Here is a 17,766-nt window from a genome sequence, read left to right as displayed (position 1 = left end):
TCTCTCTCTCTCTCTCTCTCTCTCTCTCTCTCATATATGTAAGCATGGCTGTGTGCGGTAAGATGCTTCCTTCCCAGCCACATTGTTCCAGGTTCAATTCCACTGTGAAGCACCTTGGGCAAGTGGCTTCTACTATAGCCTCAGCCAACTAAAGCCTTGTGAAGTGGATTTGGTAAGTGGAAACTGAAAGAAGCCCGTTGTATATACAGGGTTGGCCAGAAGTCACCTGACAGTAAATCAAAATTTAGAAACCTACAACAAATGAGGCGTTTTAGTAACAGAGTGTCGTAAACACCACTCCGGCCATTTTCGAAGTTAGTATATCATTCTCTTTGTCTTGACATCTAGAATCTGAAAAAGTTGGGTGGAAGAAATGGTGAGGCTTGCAATAAGGTTGAAAATCTGGTTGAAACATAATTGTACCTCGATGCTATTGACACAACGCTCACTCACCCAAACTCGGACCAGAGAGTTTAGTAACACACCATCGTAAGCACACATGCTCAATCAATAACTTTGGTGTGGTCCCTGTACTATTTACTTGCTGAAAGCAAGTTGCAGCATACATAGATCTGAATTGGGCCCCTGGGCAAATCAATGCACTAATTAGGCCCTGTAGTATTTTTTACTGACTGTCTGCAACAATATTCATAGATCAGAACTGAGCCTCTAGACCAGTGCTCTGCAGCCGGTATGCCGTGGCTCACCAGTGTGCCATGAGAGGATGCTCGGTGTGCCACAATGTAACCTGAATATAATTTTTTTCCCCTATACGTTTAGTTATATTTTTAGTTCAGGTGTGCCGCCGGTTTTTGAAAAGAATATAAATGTACTACAAGTGAAAAAAAAGGTTTTGGAGCACTGCTCTACGCCTGTGAGGCCCCTGGGCAACTGTCCAGTGTGCCCATGTCTCAAGGTGACACTGAACTTATTGTGCTGTTAAGATGTGGATGGTATTTAACCCATGTCATAGTGTGCTGAGCTGTGGTGGTCTTGTGCAGCCCATTGGACAGATGATGTACACTACAGTTTTATTGTGTTTAAGACATGTTGCTGTCAGACATGTTTCTGTCCAATCAATTGACTAAATAATTTTCTGATGTTGCACATCTGGCTTGGTGAGGTACTTAATTCTCATTGTACTCTGTGACCCACCTAGTGTAAGACCTACTCGAGACTGCTTGTTATGAGTGAGAAAAATATTTTAGTAGCTGTGTCCCCCACTCACCCAACTACCCACAGATCATAAAACTCTGAATGTTTAGTTGTATATCGTTTTTTTTTTCTTCTTTTTTTTTCTTACAAAAGGATGATCGATGTTCTGCAACACTCTCTCAAATATATACCCTCCTCCTTCTCATCATCATCATCATAATCATTCTGTGTCCACTTTTCCATGCTTGCATGAATCAGACAGAATGTGGTTTTAGGTTCAGACCCAGTGCACGATACTTTAGACAAGTGTCTTCTGCCATAGCCCTGAACCAATGCCTTGTAAGTGAATATGGTGGATGAAAATTGTGTGGGAGTCTGTTGTGTATATAGGTGCACCATCATCTCCAAACTGCTCGTTATGACTAGAACTCCTATTGTACTGAGTTACAGCGCCTACATTGGCTAACATTCTATGATTCTGGATATGTCAGTACTTATCTTCAGTATATTCTAAATTCAATCCGAGCCACATGCAAAGCATCATATCATGTAAGTCCATTAGAAATCCCAAAAGTGCAATATGGTGAGACTGCAGCAGCCCACCTAAGCAGGAAAGAGCAACAGGATGCTGAACATGAATTCAAATCATGTAGAAGATGCAACAGAGCATTCAACCATATCAGGCATATGTGCAGCTATATGGGTCCTGCTCTTGATTGTGTTACATGTCTGCTTTTCAAATGCAGCAGGCTCTTTCTACTGCACCAGCTTTCACTACTTTTTAAATAACTACCTTAATAACTGTGTTACCCACAGAACATTGGAAAATTGCCAGTGTTAAGGGTGACTGTACATCATTTTTTTAATAGCTGTTGTCCGGTCAGTTTCACAAGTTGAATGAACATATTGATAGTCCTGTGTCAGAGAGATACTTTGGAACCCTCATAACCTTATTTGACCCTTATGGTTTGGATCTATCTCCAGCTGTTGTGGCCAGCTCATTAAATTTCTATCTTGATTTTGCCAAAGCCTTTAATTCTGTGCCATACAAATAACTTAGTGAAGCTCTCTGCAATGGGCAAATATTACTGGTTGAAATTCAAAGTGTTTGTTGCAGGATAACATTTTTCACCTAATATAATGACATCTGATGTCCTACAGGGCTCTGTTCTTGGTTCCCTCTTATTTGTTGCATACATTAATGAAACTGATGCCAACACAAAACGTGTTAATGTGTTAAAACAGGCAGATGACATTAAGCTGTACTATATGATAAAAAAACCAGACAAAAAAAGACCAAAAAAACCCGATCCTGTTTGCTATAGAGCTTTCTGACAATTTGACTTGGAAACAATGTAGTAAGAGATTATTGACTGGTGACTCAAGCTCGCTGCAGACAAGTGTACCTCCATATATTTTGGGAGGCAAAAACTTGGAATTTCCTACTCACTTCACAATTCCAACTTTAAGGAGTCTGTTAGTGAACATGACTTTGGTATTATTGTTGACAATAATTTCAGGTACTCACTCAGTTGTGTTTTATTTTTTATTATTATTATTTTTTTCTTCTCCTTTTTCCCTGTTCTTTTCTGTCTTGCAAGTTGCTTGGCAACCTCACTAGTGCTGGTGCCACATAAAAAGCAGCCAGTATACACTGTGAAGAGGTTGGCTTTAGGAAGGGCATCCAGCTGTAGAAACCATGCCAAAGCTGACACTGGAGCTCGGCACAGTCCAGCAGCTCACTGGATCCTGTCAAACCCTCCAACCCATGCCAGCATCAAAAACAGACATTCAAATGATATTGAAAATAGATTCAGTTTGCTCTGGGCTTATCATAATGTACTTTGAGGTTATTTTGACTGGTGACTCACAATCTCAAGGCAGTGATAGCTCGTCTTAAGCTACAAACACTGGTATTTCACCAGGTGTCTAACAAGGAAGAAAGCCAGGTTCATACAAGAAGTCTGTCCTTGAAACTTATACGTTTGTGCTGTCTGCTGCTGAACAGGGAAAAGCTTGAAAATCTGCTTGGGTGTTAAGAAGACAACAGCATATAATTGAAGTAGCTACACAGAGATTGTGCATCATATTTGCATTATGGAGGTGTCTGTGAGATAGAAAAGAAGCTTAAGACATTTGTTGAGTGGTTAAACAAATACTCACAATTAACACTGAAAAGTGGTTGCAAATATTTACATTCAACATAGAGATTGATTGTATCCGAACAAACAATTGCAAATCATCTTGATAGAAGAGCAATTTCATTAAAGGAAAGTGAATTATACCAAGACTAACTGTGTTTTCTCAATTGTTTATGAAAACTCATCACGGGGGTTTGTTTTGAGTCGTATTTGACAGTGGATGCCTTTCCTGACATCCAAACTCCTAGTAGCTTCCTACGACATACAGATGTGTGCACAAAGTATAAAGATATAGGATACACTCTGTATAAAGATTGATGAAATGCAGTTCTAATTTATGCCAAGAAGAGGAATGACTGATAAAGTCTTTATTATAAGGCAGTCACAGGAAAATAAGTAGATGTTGTTTCATGGGTTTGTTGATCTGGAGAAAACTTTTGACAGGGTTTTAGTCCAGGCCTGGCCAACTTGAATTACTGCAGGCCATTTTAATCACAGCAAGTTTTTGAGGGCCACTTGTATACTGACAGAATTGAAAGCATTTTGCTTTCTCATGCTACTATTACAATAATGAATGAATTCCTTATGAAAATTGACTCAATGAGAGTCACTAAAATGAAATGTGTGTGGAGTAAGTCCTCATGAGAAGGGGAATATTGCTGAAGCTGAAGAGAAAAGGTACATGATGCATGTGTAAGAAATGTTATGGTTTCTGAGAGTGATGCTATGGTTTCTGAGAGTGATGTATAGCTAATGAACACAGTAGCAAGGAAAGTTGGAAAGGAAAAAAAGAAAAACAACTAAAACTGTTAGGACAATCAGTATTCCAGTTGATCTGATCAGTGGAATAGCCTGCTCATGACATTAACTTGCAAGTGGCTGAGTGCTTCACAGGCATGCATACCCTTAATATAGTTCTCGGGGAGATTCGGCATACCACAGAAAGTGACAAGGCTGGCCTTTTGAAAGACAGAAACCACTCATTTTTGCTAGCTGAGTGGAGTGGAGCAACGTGAAATAGAATGTCTTGCTCAAGGATACAATGCACTGCTGGGTGTTGAATTCAGAACCTTACAGCTGTGAGCCAAATACCCTAACCGCTTAGCCACATTGCCTTCACCAGTAGGGAAGGTTAGACAGAATTGGAATGAGAATGGTTCAGTGAATGAGTGGAGAATTACTGAGAGAGGAAAGCCATGAATTGCAGAGAATGATGGGAATAATGGATGTTGTGAAGACAAATTAGATGAAATGACTGGGTGATGGGCAGAAGAAGGATGGAATTGATTGTGTGAGAAGATTAGTAGAAATGACTGTGGGAAGAATTAGAAACAGAAGGCCAAGAAAACATGGCTAAAGATGATGGAGGAGCAAATGAGGGCAAGGCAGGGAGATTGATGAGAATGATGTGGAGGATAGGTCAAGATGAGGGGAAGTGTCATGGGGTCCTGCAAAGCTAACCCTTGCCTTATTAGGGGGAAAAAATAACCTTAAAATGCTTCGTGTTAATTCCTTATGAAAATTGAGCTGTGTAAGTATTAATTCAAAATAATCGTTATTCAGATGTCAAAACTACAGTAAAATAAATGTACCAGTTTCATGTCAAGAGAGGCTGATTTGTACTGCGTATATGATTACATATATTTGTATATATAAATATATGTAAGTATACACATACATTTACTCATTCATGTGTATACATACATGCATATGTATGTGTGTGTGCACTTGTGGTAGTGGAGTGCCAGTATTTGTGTCTCTGTGTGTTTGAACATGTGTATTTAAAGATTTTGCAAGGCCATTTCTCATGCAAAATCTGACTCCAATATAGCTTAATTTTCTATTTCTCATTGCTTCCATTTTATTTTAATCATCTCCTTATATAACTAGCAACTAATGTAATGTAATATATTAACTAGCAGCTCATGTTATGTAATATATATAACTTGCAGCTCATGTTATGTAATATTTGTAACCAGTTACTTATATAACATTTGTAAGAACAATTAACTAGAATTATATAAATTTTTCTACAGATCTCTAATAGGGTTAGAGAAAATTTTTTTAAAGAATTCATTTATTAATCTTTTTTTTTTCCTGTTTAGTAATCATTTTTAACCTTTTTGTTACCATGTTTCTGTTGAAATACATTGCCTTTGTTTCAATTAATTTTGAAAATAATGAAGAATTTAGCAAAGTAACTTTATCATTATTAACCTGGTGTATGGAACATAGATGAACAGGAAATTTTGAAAGATGGTTTTTAGATCACTTGAACTCTTTTGTTACCATATTTATTTTGAGATGCTCTGTGTTTCTTTCATTAATTTCAAATATAACAAAGAATTTAGTAAAATAACTTGGTTATCATTAAGCTAGTGTTAGGAACATAAATTGTGCCTAAGGTTTGGTGGAAGATTTTAATTAAAAGCTTATGAAAACAAGACATTTGTACTACAAAGCCAGAGGCGGTTTCAGCCGGGTTGGTATCGAAAGGGTTAAACACGAAATTTGTATCATTGAAACAGAAGTGGTTTTGGGTGGGTTGGTAACAAAAGAGTTAACTTGTATTTTATATATTTTAACTTCTAATTTGTATGTTTTTTATATATTTTACAGCTATATGTACTGGACAGACTGGGGTGAGCGGCCTAAAATTGAACGTGCTGGAATGGATGGGAATAAATTAAATCGTTCTGTGATAATAAGTGAAGATATCCACTGGCCAAATGGCTTGACTTTAGACTATGATGATTCCAAAATTTATTGGGCTGATGCCAAACTCAATTTTATTCATAGTTGTAATTTTGATGGATCTGATCGCAGGCCAGTTGTAGAAGGTTCTTTACCTCATCCTTTTGCATTGACACTCTTTGAAGAAACACTTTTTTGGACAGATTGGCACACCCGTGCCATTTATTCATGTGATAAGAGAACTGGGAACAATAAGGAGGTGGTACACAGTGATATCTTCTCACCAATGGATATTCATGTCTACACTGCCAAGAGACAGCCTAGCAGTGAGTAGCAAATTCTTACCATTCTGTAGAGGAAATTGCTTGTTTATCATGACAATTATTTTCATGTTCTTGTTTTTTTTTTGTTTTGTTTTTTTGTCACCCTGGAATTTGTATCTTGAATTTACTTTTACTTTTACTTTTACTTTTACTTTTACTTTTACTTTTACTTATTTCAGTCATGTGACTGTGGCCATGCTGGGGCACTGCCTTGAAGAACTTTTATTCAAATGAATTGATCCCAGTACTTTTTTTTTTTATTTTAAAGCCTGGTATTCATTCCATCTCTTTTGCCGAACTCCTAAATTAAAGGGACGTAAACACACCAACACCAGTTGTCAAGTGGTGGTAGGGGACAAACACAGACACACACACAAACAATGGGCTTTTTTCAGTTTCCACCTACCAAATCTATTCACAAGGCTTTGGTTGGCCTGAGGCTATAGTAGAAGACACTTGCCCCAGGCACCATGCGGTGGGACTGAACTCAGAACCTTGTGGTTGGAAAGAAAACTTCTTACCACACAGTCATACCGGTGCTTATATTTTGTTTTAATGTTAATAGCACATCTAACAGTTAATTTCTTATCACTTTGATCACATAGTAAGAGCACAAGGCATACAATGATTGTTACTATTGGGTTGTCCGGAAAGTTCGTGCCGATTTATAGTAGCTTACCTTTTGACTTATTTGCCATGAAATCACCTCAATTCTGGGAAGAGAGTATTTTCAAGTTAAAGGAAAGATGGAGACGCATTGTTCAACAAAATGGTTCATATTTGGTTGATTAAAAATGTACTGGCAAGTATTTATTGACCGCTTTCTTTCCTTTAAAAATCGGCACGCACTTTCCGGACAACCCAATAGAAGAAAAAATAGAGGGCAAACACTCGAGAGGAAGACCTAGAACAAACTGGTTTGATTACAAGAACTAAACTGAACCGTCATATGGCGAATGTGTAAGAATGGCAAAGAAAAGACCTAAATGGAGATCCTAGGTATTGAACCTGCTGAGAGCAGCTGTCCTCATCCATACGTATCACATAGCCATACCAGCACAGTCTGTGGAGTGCTCAGCCACTTGCACATTACTTTCATGAACAGGGCATTCTGTTGATCAGATCAACTGGAACCTTCACAGTCAACTGACGGAGTGCCCCATTATATATACGACTGGCTTCTTTCAGTTTCTCCCTACCAAATCCACTCACAAGGCTTTGACTGGCCCAAGGTTGTAGAAGAAGACACTTACCTTAGGTTCCACACAGTGGGACTGAACCCAGAACTATATGGTTGGTAAGCAAACTTCTTACCATACCATTACTCCTGCACCCATGTGTGTCATCCTGTTCAGTGTGTTTGCAGGCAATGAGTTTTATGTAGGTCTTGTAAGTTTTTGATAGAATTAAGGAAATTTGTTATAAACTGTGAAAGATATTCTTCAATATAGTTCCAAATCAGGAGCATGGGAAATGTTTTTGTGTTGATTTACAAAATTAAGCTTACTTGGCAGTGATTTGTTCAGTTTGACCATGGTGTCAATGACTATTTAAAAATAGATTATTTATCTCGGAGTTTAAGATTTGAAATCTAATACCCTGGTACCCAAGATAGCAAAGATTTGCAGAGATGTATAAGTATTAGATTAATAACTCAGATATCTTATGAATACACTCTCTAGTTTGTGTAGTCTTTGTAAGCCAGCTTGTAGGCTGAACATTTTTAGCATGAATTCTCTCCTTAATGATTCATTTAAGTTTGGTACTTATGAAAATGAGAGTTTACAAAGTATTGGGTTGTCAGATAAATTTGATTTAAAAAATTTTTCTGCTTGGTATTCCAACATCATACATCTGAAAAAAGATAACATTTATTCATATTTCAAAAGTGATAAACAGAAGTTGTAGAAGAAGTGATCTACAAAAATTCAATAAAACATTATTCTTTTATGAGTTTCAGCCCAAAGACTGTGGCCATGCTGGGGTACCACCAGTGTAATCAATTTTCAATGACCATTGGCTTTTGATGAAGGGGAGAGTTTGACATTGCAGCCCTCTGTTGTGTTTCTTGTTGTCATATAAACTTGTTAGTTCAAAGAACATTGGAAAGGATTAAAATAAATAACGGGAAAAAAAGATCAAATTTATCTGACTCCCTAATACCGTTTCCTGTTGTCCAGAGGTATTAATTGAGGTCCTTTTATTATTGTTAACATGGACAAAGGCTTATATGTCCTTTCTACAGTTTAATGTTCCTGTTTACATCTCTGTAATCGAAAATGTGTGTTGGTTAACCTGTGAAGATGTATGGCCTGGTGGTTAGGGTGTTGCACTCATGGTCATAAGATTGTGGTTTCAATACCTGAACTGAACAGTGCATTTTGTTCTTGAGCAAAACACGTCATTTCATATTGAGTGGACTGGAGTCCACTCAGCTGTAAGTGAGTTTCAGCAATAAATGAGGAGTTAACTTTGTGATGGGCTGGCATCCAGTTCAGAGATGTCTGTTGTAATCTCAATCACATATATGTCATATAAATTGAATTGTGCTCTGGCCTTATGATATTTGGGGTTCTCGACAGACCTGATTGAGCTGAAGCACGATAATAATTCTGTTACTATCCTTGCTAATAAAATTTTTAAAACTGAGCACATACATGCAGGTGCCAACTTTATTAGTAAGAACAATGATGACATAATATTTGCCATTAGATATATTTTCTGGAGCCACTGTCTTAAATTCTGGTCCCCTATTCATTCAGTCTTTATGCTTAAGTACATAAACACTACAATTTTATATTTCTGGGATGAAGAATTTATGTTATGTTTATTGTTTGTATTAGTCAGACTGATGTCCTCATCATTACCTCTGCTTTAGCAAAGGCAGTTAGGTATTGTTTTCAGTCGTGTTTGTTTGTCCGTGGACAAGATATCTCAAGAACCGCTGGATGGATTCGGATGAAACTTTCAAGGATGTTTAGCTTCATGACTGGTACAAACTGGTTAGATTTGGGGATTGATCTGGTTCTAGACAAGGATTCTGGATTACTTTTCCGTTTAAAAAAAAATTTTTTTGAGAACAGTCAGGTTCATTTTTAGTATTCTTGTTTGTGAGAGCAGTTGAGTTTATTTCAGATATTCTCATTTTAAAAATCATCTCTGGCTGATCTCAATAGAGAGCGTTGGTGGTGGTTTGCACTCTCTGAGTGCTCTTGTTAATTGTTGCTTTCACTACATTTCAACTGTTGTATACTCCAGCCTTCTTCAGGTGTCTTCTGTTGTATCAGAATTTTAAATCTGACCTTTTATTCGATCCATGGGGATAAACTCTGTTCTCATTCCACTCTTTGCATTTCATAACATCTTTTGCTTCAGTTGAGTTTATGAATTACCTTAGTATGAATAATATAAACAGGATATATAACACATAAACACTATTTTATAACATGTATCTGACACATATGTATGTTATACATTTTTCTTCGAAAATGAATTTTTGTATTTTTTGCCATTTTTTTTTTTAAATGATTTTTCTTTTCAATTAATTAGAAATAAATCCATGCGGTCACAACAATGGTGGATGTTCTCACTTGTGTCTAATGTCTCCTCAAGCACCTTTTTACTCTTGTGCATGTCCGACGGGAATTCGTATTCACGAAAACGGCCAAACTTGTCCTGGCAGTGAGTTTTATTTTGTTGATGTACAATCTATGTATCATTATAGTTTGTAATTGTATTTGCTATTAATTAATTAATTAATCATTTAATTAACACATGCTAGTATTTATTTACAGAGATACTTGTTTGTATAGCTTATGGTATAAAAGTCTTTTGTTACAACTTTGTTTTTTGGCATATACAATAAAGTATCAGAGATATTATCACAGAGAAATGGTAAAAGACTTAATAAATAACAGCATATATATTTAATTAATACTAAATAAATATGGATTTGTTTCAGCATACAATTTCAAATAATTGCTGAATATTTACTAGAAATGTAGTGATACCTCGCTGTACGAGTTTAATTTGTTCCACGACCAAGCTCGTCTTATGATTTACTCATTTTACAAATCAGTTTCCCCCCATTGAAATTAACTAAAATATAATTAACCTGTTCCAGCCCCCCAAAACTACTCGAAAATAAATTTTTTTATGGGTTTTAAAACAGAAAAGGTGTAGTTACAAGTAAAATGACAATTATAAAAAAAAAGAATGCAAAAGAAATATGTAAACTGGTTTTATTAACTTAATTACTTCAGGGATGGGACAATTTGTGTGTTCATACTGTGGATTTCCTCTTGTACTTCAAGACAAAAATTCGCACGAGTCTCAGCTCGTACTGCGAGGTTCTACTGTAATTCTATTTTATAGTTGTTGATAAACTTTAGTAAATTACTATTAAATTTAATGAGAAGCTGGCATTTTATATATCCTTTCTGATTTTGGTGTTATTATCTTATGAATTTTGCATTGATGTTTATAGGTCCTAAGGAAATTCTTCTTTTGGCTCGAAGATCAGATTTGCGTCGAATATCCCTGGATACACCTGATTATACTGATGTGATTCTTCAGCTAAATGACATCCAACACACCATTGCCATAGACTATGACCCCGTTGAGGACTATGTTTACTGGACTGATGACAATATACATCTCATTCGACGAGCTCACATGGATGGATCTGGTTATTATTATTATTGTTCAGTAGTTTTATTTTTATAACGTGCTTTCACTTCACTACCGAGCGCAGCTCTGTGTGCCTTGGGTATGTGCTGTGGTTTGCTGTGATGCTCTTATGAATACTGTATTGAAAGTGTTTTGCGTAGGATGTGTGCAGTGCCCAGTAGTGCATTATTATTATTATTATTATTATTATTATTATTATTAATATTATTAGTTATTGTTGTTATTATTTTTGAGCTGGCAGAACTGTTAGCATGCCGGGTAAAATGCTTAGCAGTATTTTGTCCATCCAAGACGGTGAGCTGGCAGAATCGTTAGCACACCAGGTGAAATGCTTAGCGGTATTTCGTCTGCCACTACGTTCTGAGTTCAAATTCTGCCAAGGTTGACTTTGCCTTTCATCCTTCCGGGGTCGATTAAATAAGTACCAGTTACGCACTGGGGTTGATATAATTGACTTAATCCGTTTATCTGTCCTTGTTTGTCCCCTCTGTGTGTAGCCCCTTGTGGGCAGTAGAGAAATAAGTATTTTGTCCATCCTTACATTCCGAGTTCAAATTCTACTAAGGTAGACTTTGCCTTTCATCCTTTTGAAGTCAATGAAATAAGTACCGGTTGCGCACTGGGGTTGATGTAATCAGCTCTACACCTTCCCCCCTCCAAATTTCAGGCCTTTAGTAGAAAAGATTATTATTATTATTATTATTGTTATTGTTATTGTTATTGTTTTACTTGTCACAGCTCTTGGTTTTCCTTGCTCTGGTTGATTTTGTGAGAGCAGACAGCAGCTTGTCAGAGGTCTCACAGGGTCTCTTTTGCACATTTATAAGCTTTGGCTTTCATCCTTTTAGGTGAAATTCTGGGGTTGATGTAATCAACTAGTCCCTTCCCGCAAAACCTCAGACCTTGTACATATAATAGACCTGTTGAATTTGGACTCAGAATTATTACTTCTATTTTACACTGAAAGTTGTTTTTGCCTTCTCGTTTATAAATGCCGAGTTGTTTACTAAGGGAGGTAATCCGTAAATGTGTGTGTGTGTGGATAGGCAGGGAGACAGGTTGATAGAGAGGTAGTTTGGTAGATGAAAAAATAGTTAGATTGATTTCAGTCAGTTAATTGTACTTATCCATGATAAGAAAGAACTCAATGTTACAAAAAAGAGTAGGTATATGTGGTGTTTATTGTCTTGGAACATGATGTTTCAACAGTCATCTCATAAATGACGTGTGTGGGTGTGTATACATAATGGAATATAAGAAAAAAATGCTTGAAATTCAATAAATTTTATCTTTTACTTATTTATTAAACAATTGCAGCATGGGTGGTGTTTACAAACCATATAAAAACACACAAGACCCGTTAGATTCACTTCAACATTTAAATTTCATTTGTGTCGAAATATTTTTGTCGCTTTGAAACCACAACCTGTTCACTGACAAAATTCTGTGTTGCATCTCTGAGATGTGACAAAAATATTTTGACAAATTAAATTTAAATGTTGAAGTGAATGTAACGGTTTTTGCGTGTTTTTATATGGCTTATAAACACCTTCCATGTTGCAATTGTTTTTCTTCCAGCACACAATCTCAGATCAAGTCACTTGCTATGCAAGTACATCTCCACAGTATTTGTTTATTTATTTCTCATTAAAATACATTAATGTCCTTTATATTAAATTTTTATTAATTTCTTTTTTGTTGTTTGTTAATTACAAAATTCTTGTGAATCAAACAGGTCAAGAAATAGTAGTTAGCACTGAAGTGAAACATCCGGACGGTGTGGCAGTTGATTGGATAGGGCGTAATTTGTACTGGACTGACACGGGGACAGATCGTATTGAAGTTTGTCGCTTGAATGGAACATCGCGCAAGGTGCTTATTTCAGAAGGATTGGCTGAGCCGAGAGCTATTTGTCTTGATCCCATTCGAGGGTAAATAGAAACTTTGATTTATTTGACAACTGTTTATCTTGACCACAATTTTAAATCAATTATCCTTCATTTTGTTCATGAAATTTCTTTAACTTTTTAGCTTTCAGATTCCTCTGTCAAATGTCATGCTTATTTATTCACATTATTTTGAATTAATCATGTATTATTATCTTGTAGCTTTGACATTTTGATGAAGTGATTGTTTATTTGTAAAATGACACTGTAGGATGGGTGTGAAAGGCCAGATCTGAGCTGTTTGAAGATAAAACAAGTAGACTATTTTGGTCGGACACGAACAGTTTAAATGCCATACGGGTTAAATTGGCCATACCAGGTGTAAATATTTTACTTGTTTTATGTTCAGGCTGGCCAGATCTGGCCTCTAACACCTACCCTACAATGTCATTTTACACAGTTATCTGAATGCTAAAGCATTAATAACTAGAAATTCTGTAGCAATTTGATAAAAATGTATTCACCACTGTTGGAGTGGGTTCCATCTCCCTCTGATTCATACATGCTGTTTGTAAACAGTACATCCATAAGAGATGCTATTTCTGGATGGCTACTGCAGAAAATGTTTGCCTATAACAATGTACTTACAATGAATATGATACGTAAATGACTATTTTAATCTAATACTACTTCAGTTGCATACAATGGATTTTTATTCAGCTGTGTAGCTACCAGCAACACCAATGATTTCTTTTCATTGTTTTTGTATATATCGTTGGTGAGAGATTTCACTTAAGAATCCTGTCAGAGGGCATGTGTTATTGATAATGCCTAACGAGGCTGAAATGCTTCTAACATTATCATTTGCTGCTGCTGGGATGAGTTCAGCCTCCCTCTGATATGAGGGGGTGCTGGAAAGTTCCTGGCTTTGGGTAAAAGAAAATACAGGAGGATCAGTTAATTATGATTTCATCCAACATATTCCCTTCTCAGATTCACACACTTATTGCAGCAGTCCTTCAGATTTTCTAATCCCTGTAAAAGAACTCAGAAGGTTGAGCCTCCAACCAGGCCTTTTGTGATACCCTTAAAGTCAGGAACTTCTCCGCACCCCCTCATATATACGTCGTTTTGTGTTTTTAAACACAACACATCCATAGGATATACTGTCTCCTGATGAATATGGCAGTAAATTTTGTTTGTCCCAATATATTTACATTTAGTATGATAGATAATTGGCTTTATGTGTTAATGCTTTGACAATTATTGTATGTTGTGTATTCAAACTTCAGTGTTTGCTAAAATTTTTCAGTTGTGGCTTTTCTTTATTCACTATTTACTTACGTCTTGTTTCTATGATGCACTTTTCATCTGTATTGTCTTTCCTGAATTGCAGACACATGTATTGGACTGATTGGGGAACAACTCCAAAGATAGAAAGGGCCAACATGGATGGCTCTGAACGAGTAGCTCTGATTAATTCTTCATTAGGCTGGCCAAATGGTGTTGCTATTGACTACCACGAGAAGAAGCTTTATTGGGGAGACGCTAAAACGGACATGATTGAATTCTCCAACCTTGACGGAACTAACAGAGTTGTTCTTGTATCAAATGATTTACCTCATATATTTGGATTCAGTTTACTAGGTAAGTTGGATTTCCACTTTGGTTGTTACCATATTTTATAGCATCATATGTGCTATATGATGATGCTATAGAATATATATATCTGCTTTGGAAACCATGCCAAAGCAGACACTAGAGCATGATGAAATCCTTGAGCCTATCTGGTCCTGTCAAACTGTCCAGCATGAAACATAAACGTTAAACAATACTGCTGATAATGATACAGCAGGATTCTGCACAGTTTCTTGTTTCTTTATTGCCTACAAGGGGCTAAACATAGAGGGGACAAACAAAGACAGACAAAGAGATTATGTCGATTACATTGACCCCAGTGCATAACTGGTACTTAATTTATCGACCCCGAAAGGACGAAAGGCAAAGTCGACCTTGGTGGAATTTGAACTCAGAACGTAACGGCAGACGAAATGCCGCTAAGCATTTCGCCCGGCGTGCTAACGTTTCTGCCAGCTCGCCGCCTTAATTCTGCACAGTTTCTGTCTACCAAATTCACTCACAGGGCATTGGTCATCCTGAGGCTGTTGTAGAAGACACTTGTCCAAGGTGCCATGCAGTGGGATTGAACCTGAAACCATGTGATTGCAAAACAAGCTTCTTAACCACACAGCCACGTGTGAAAAGATATGCAACCACTTAAGAGTGTACAGGGTACTTTTCATGTAGCACTGACATCAGTGGGGTTACCAAGCAGCTTTCAAGACAAGATCCCTCAACTGAGATGAGTGAATAGTATCGAGGGAGGTGGCTTTGTGCCAGATGATGAGAGTTTAAAGTACAATAGAAGGACAAGAATAGGTGTGTTCCTGTAGAGGAGATACGTGGCTACCTTAGTTAGCAAAGAGGGAAGATGGTCGTGCAGCTGCATTGGGATGTAGCCTCAAAGTTACATTTGCATAGCTGATACTTAACTTAACCATGTTTACTGTTTGTCAGGTGACTATGTATACTGGACCGATTGGCAAAGGCGATCCATTGAACGTGTGCATAAACTTACTGGTGGAAAACGTCAAGTAATTATCGACCAACTTCCAGATTTGATGGGACTAAAGGCGGTTAGCATGCACCAAGTTGAAGGTAAAGCTTTGTTTGGTTTCTCATTTTGAAATATTTCAATTATTCAAATCAGTTGTATTATCTGTTTTGATGTTTCTGTTTCATTTCCATGAATTATTTGTTATAATTTCTCTTTGAACTACAACGTAAGTAATTAAAGTAGAGCATTGTAGTACAGAAGTTAAAAAAAAATGAATGAAATAAGAAATAAGGAAAGCTTCTAACAATGCAGAAAGTTTTTAAAAAAACTTTTATATTTCAGTCACAAAGGTCTATCTTCAGAAGAATACAGTCAAAGAAATGTGTTATTTACATAGATCCTACCATTTCTTTATTTCTATTTTTCTACATCATAAGCATTTAATTTTGAATTGTTAATATATGCGTAAGAGTGGCTGTGTGGTAAGTAGCTTGCTTACCAACCACATGGTTCCAGGTTCAGTCCCACTGCGTGGCATCTTGGACAAGTGTCTTCTACTATAGCCTCAGGCCGACCAAAGCTTTGTGAGTGGATTTGGTAGACAGAAACTGAAAGAAGCCCATCGTATATATATATATATATATATATATATATATATATATATATATATACACACATGTATATATACATGTATGTATGTATGTATATGTTTGTGTGTCTGTGTTTGTACCCCCAACATTGCTTGACAACCGATGCTGGTGTGTTTACGTCCCCGTAATGAACACATTAAACCATCGCTGCATAATTTATCTATACCAACCTGTGGCAGGATATAAAATGTTATTAATTTATATTCCAAATACCAGCTTATTAATGACAAGGTTATTTTACAAATTTCTTGTTTATTTTTTAATTTGACCAAAACAAAGGCAGTGCGTTTCAACAATAGTATGGTAACAATGTAGTTAAACAAAATTCTTAGTCAAGTCACATTTAGCAGTTTTTTAATAATAAGGAAAAGTTGAAAGTTGCATTATTGAATGAATAATGCTCCTATTGATAATACTTGATACCATTTAACATTGTTTCAATAACGGCTATAAATAACCTCTGTATTTTTATAGCAAAATGTTTAAGTTATATTGTAATGCTTTCTTGTTTTCAGGAACTAATGGTTGTGTTGAAAACAATGGTGGTTGTAGTCATCTATGTTTAAATACATTCCCAAAGGGCCCTGTGTGTGCATGTCCTACTGGGATTTTCTTTGAGCTCCTTAATGATGAGAAGACCTGTGTAGTTCCTGATGGATTCCTTCTGTTCTCTCGAAAAGAAGATATTCGCCGTATTTCACTCGAAACTAACCACAATGATGTGTTAATTCCCATCCAGTCAGTTAAAGATGCACACTCCCTGGATTTTGATAACAGTGATAATAGGATATATTGGACAGATGCTTCACTTAAAGTAGGTATCTTGTATAATGAAGACCTTTTTTTTTTCATTTTTCCGTTCTTTTATGATTTACCTCATCATCATCATCATTTAATGTCGGCTTTCCATGCTAGCATGGGTTGGATGATGTCTGTTTTTGGCATGTTCTATGGCTGGATGTCCTTCCCAATATCAATTACTTTACAGACTGTTTTGGGTGCTTTTTAAGTGGCACTGGCACCTTTGAGGTCACTGAGTAACTCAGTAGATTGGATTAGATTGCCATTGTTCAGTCCATTGCAGGATGAAGGCCTCAACATATTTTCTCCACCCAACAGATGTACAGGCCTTGAATTTGAACTTGAGATCATACTGGTTTGATGAGCCAACTCTTCCACACAGGTTTGACATGGCACGGCAGAGTGTGTGCAGTTTTTTATACTCGCACTCAGGAGTAGTTAAGTCGATTACATCAACCCCTGTGCTCAAATGGTACTTAGTTTATCTACTTCAAAAGGATGAAAGGCAAAGTCGACTGACATGATAAAACCTCTCAACTGAGGGGGAACCAAGTATTTATACCAGGTAATTAGTAGTTAAAGGTGTCTTGCTGTAGAGGAGATACATGGCTACCATAGTTAGAAAAAGGAGAAGCTGGTGGTGGCAGTGAGAATTCGAATTTGTCAAACCATCCAAACTTTGCTTCATACAAAAGAAAAGAAAATACAAATTAAAGAAGTTGCTATTTATTGTAATTAACTCTTAATTATGGCCAAGTTTATTTTGATATAATGTTGGTTTTCTTTTTTTTTTTTTTTTTTTTTTTTTTT

At 36.5% G+C, this 17,766-nt stretch overlaps 1 protein-coding gene across 1 annotated transcript in view; it reads left to right on the top strand.

Annotated features, from left to right (window-relative positions):
• The window catches only part of LOC106880891 (low-density lipoprotein receptor-related protein 6), a 54,113-nt gene that overhangs the window by 27,326 nt on the left and 9,021 nt on the right, over positions 1-17,766 (top strand). The window contains exons 3-9 of the mRNA XM_014931044.2: positions 5,916-6,316; positions 9,863-9,994; positions 10,800-11,000; positions 12,738-12,933; positions 14,285-14,535; positions 15,466-15,606; positions 16,671-16,969. Of these exons, the coding sequence (XP_014786530.1) occupies positions 5,916-6,316; positions 9,863-9,994; positions 10,800-11,000; positions 12,738-12,933; positions 14,285-14,535; positions 15,466-15,606; positions 16,671-16,969 (1,621 nt within the window). The remainder of the gene's footprint in view (positions 1-5,915; positions 6,317-9,862; positions 9,995-10,799; positions 11,001-12,737; positions 12,934-14,284; positions 14,536-15,465; positions 15,607-16,670; positions 16,970-17,766) is intronic.

The sequence above is a fragment of the Octopus bimaculoides genome, chromosome 11, assembly GCF_001194135.2.
Source record: "Octopus bimaculoides isolate UCB-OBI-ISO-001 chromosome 11, ASM119413v2, whole genome shotgun sequence".
Taxonomy (NCBI): Eukaryota; Metazoa; Mollusca; class Cephalopoda; order Octopoda; family Octopodidae; genus Octopus; species Octopus bimaculoides.
Note: the sequence above shows the minus strand (reverse complement) of the source record. Positions and strands in the feature narration are given on the sequence as shown.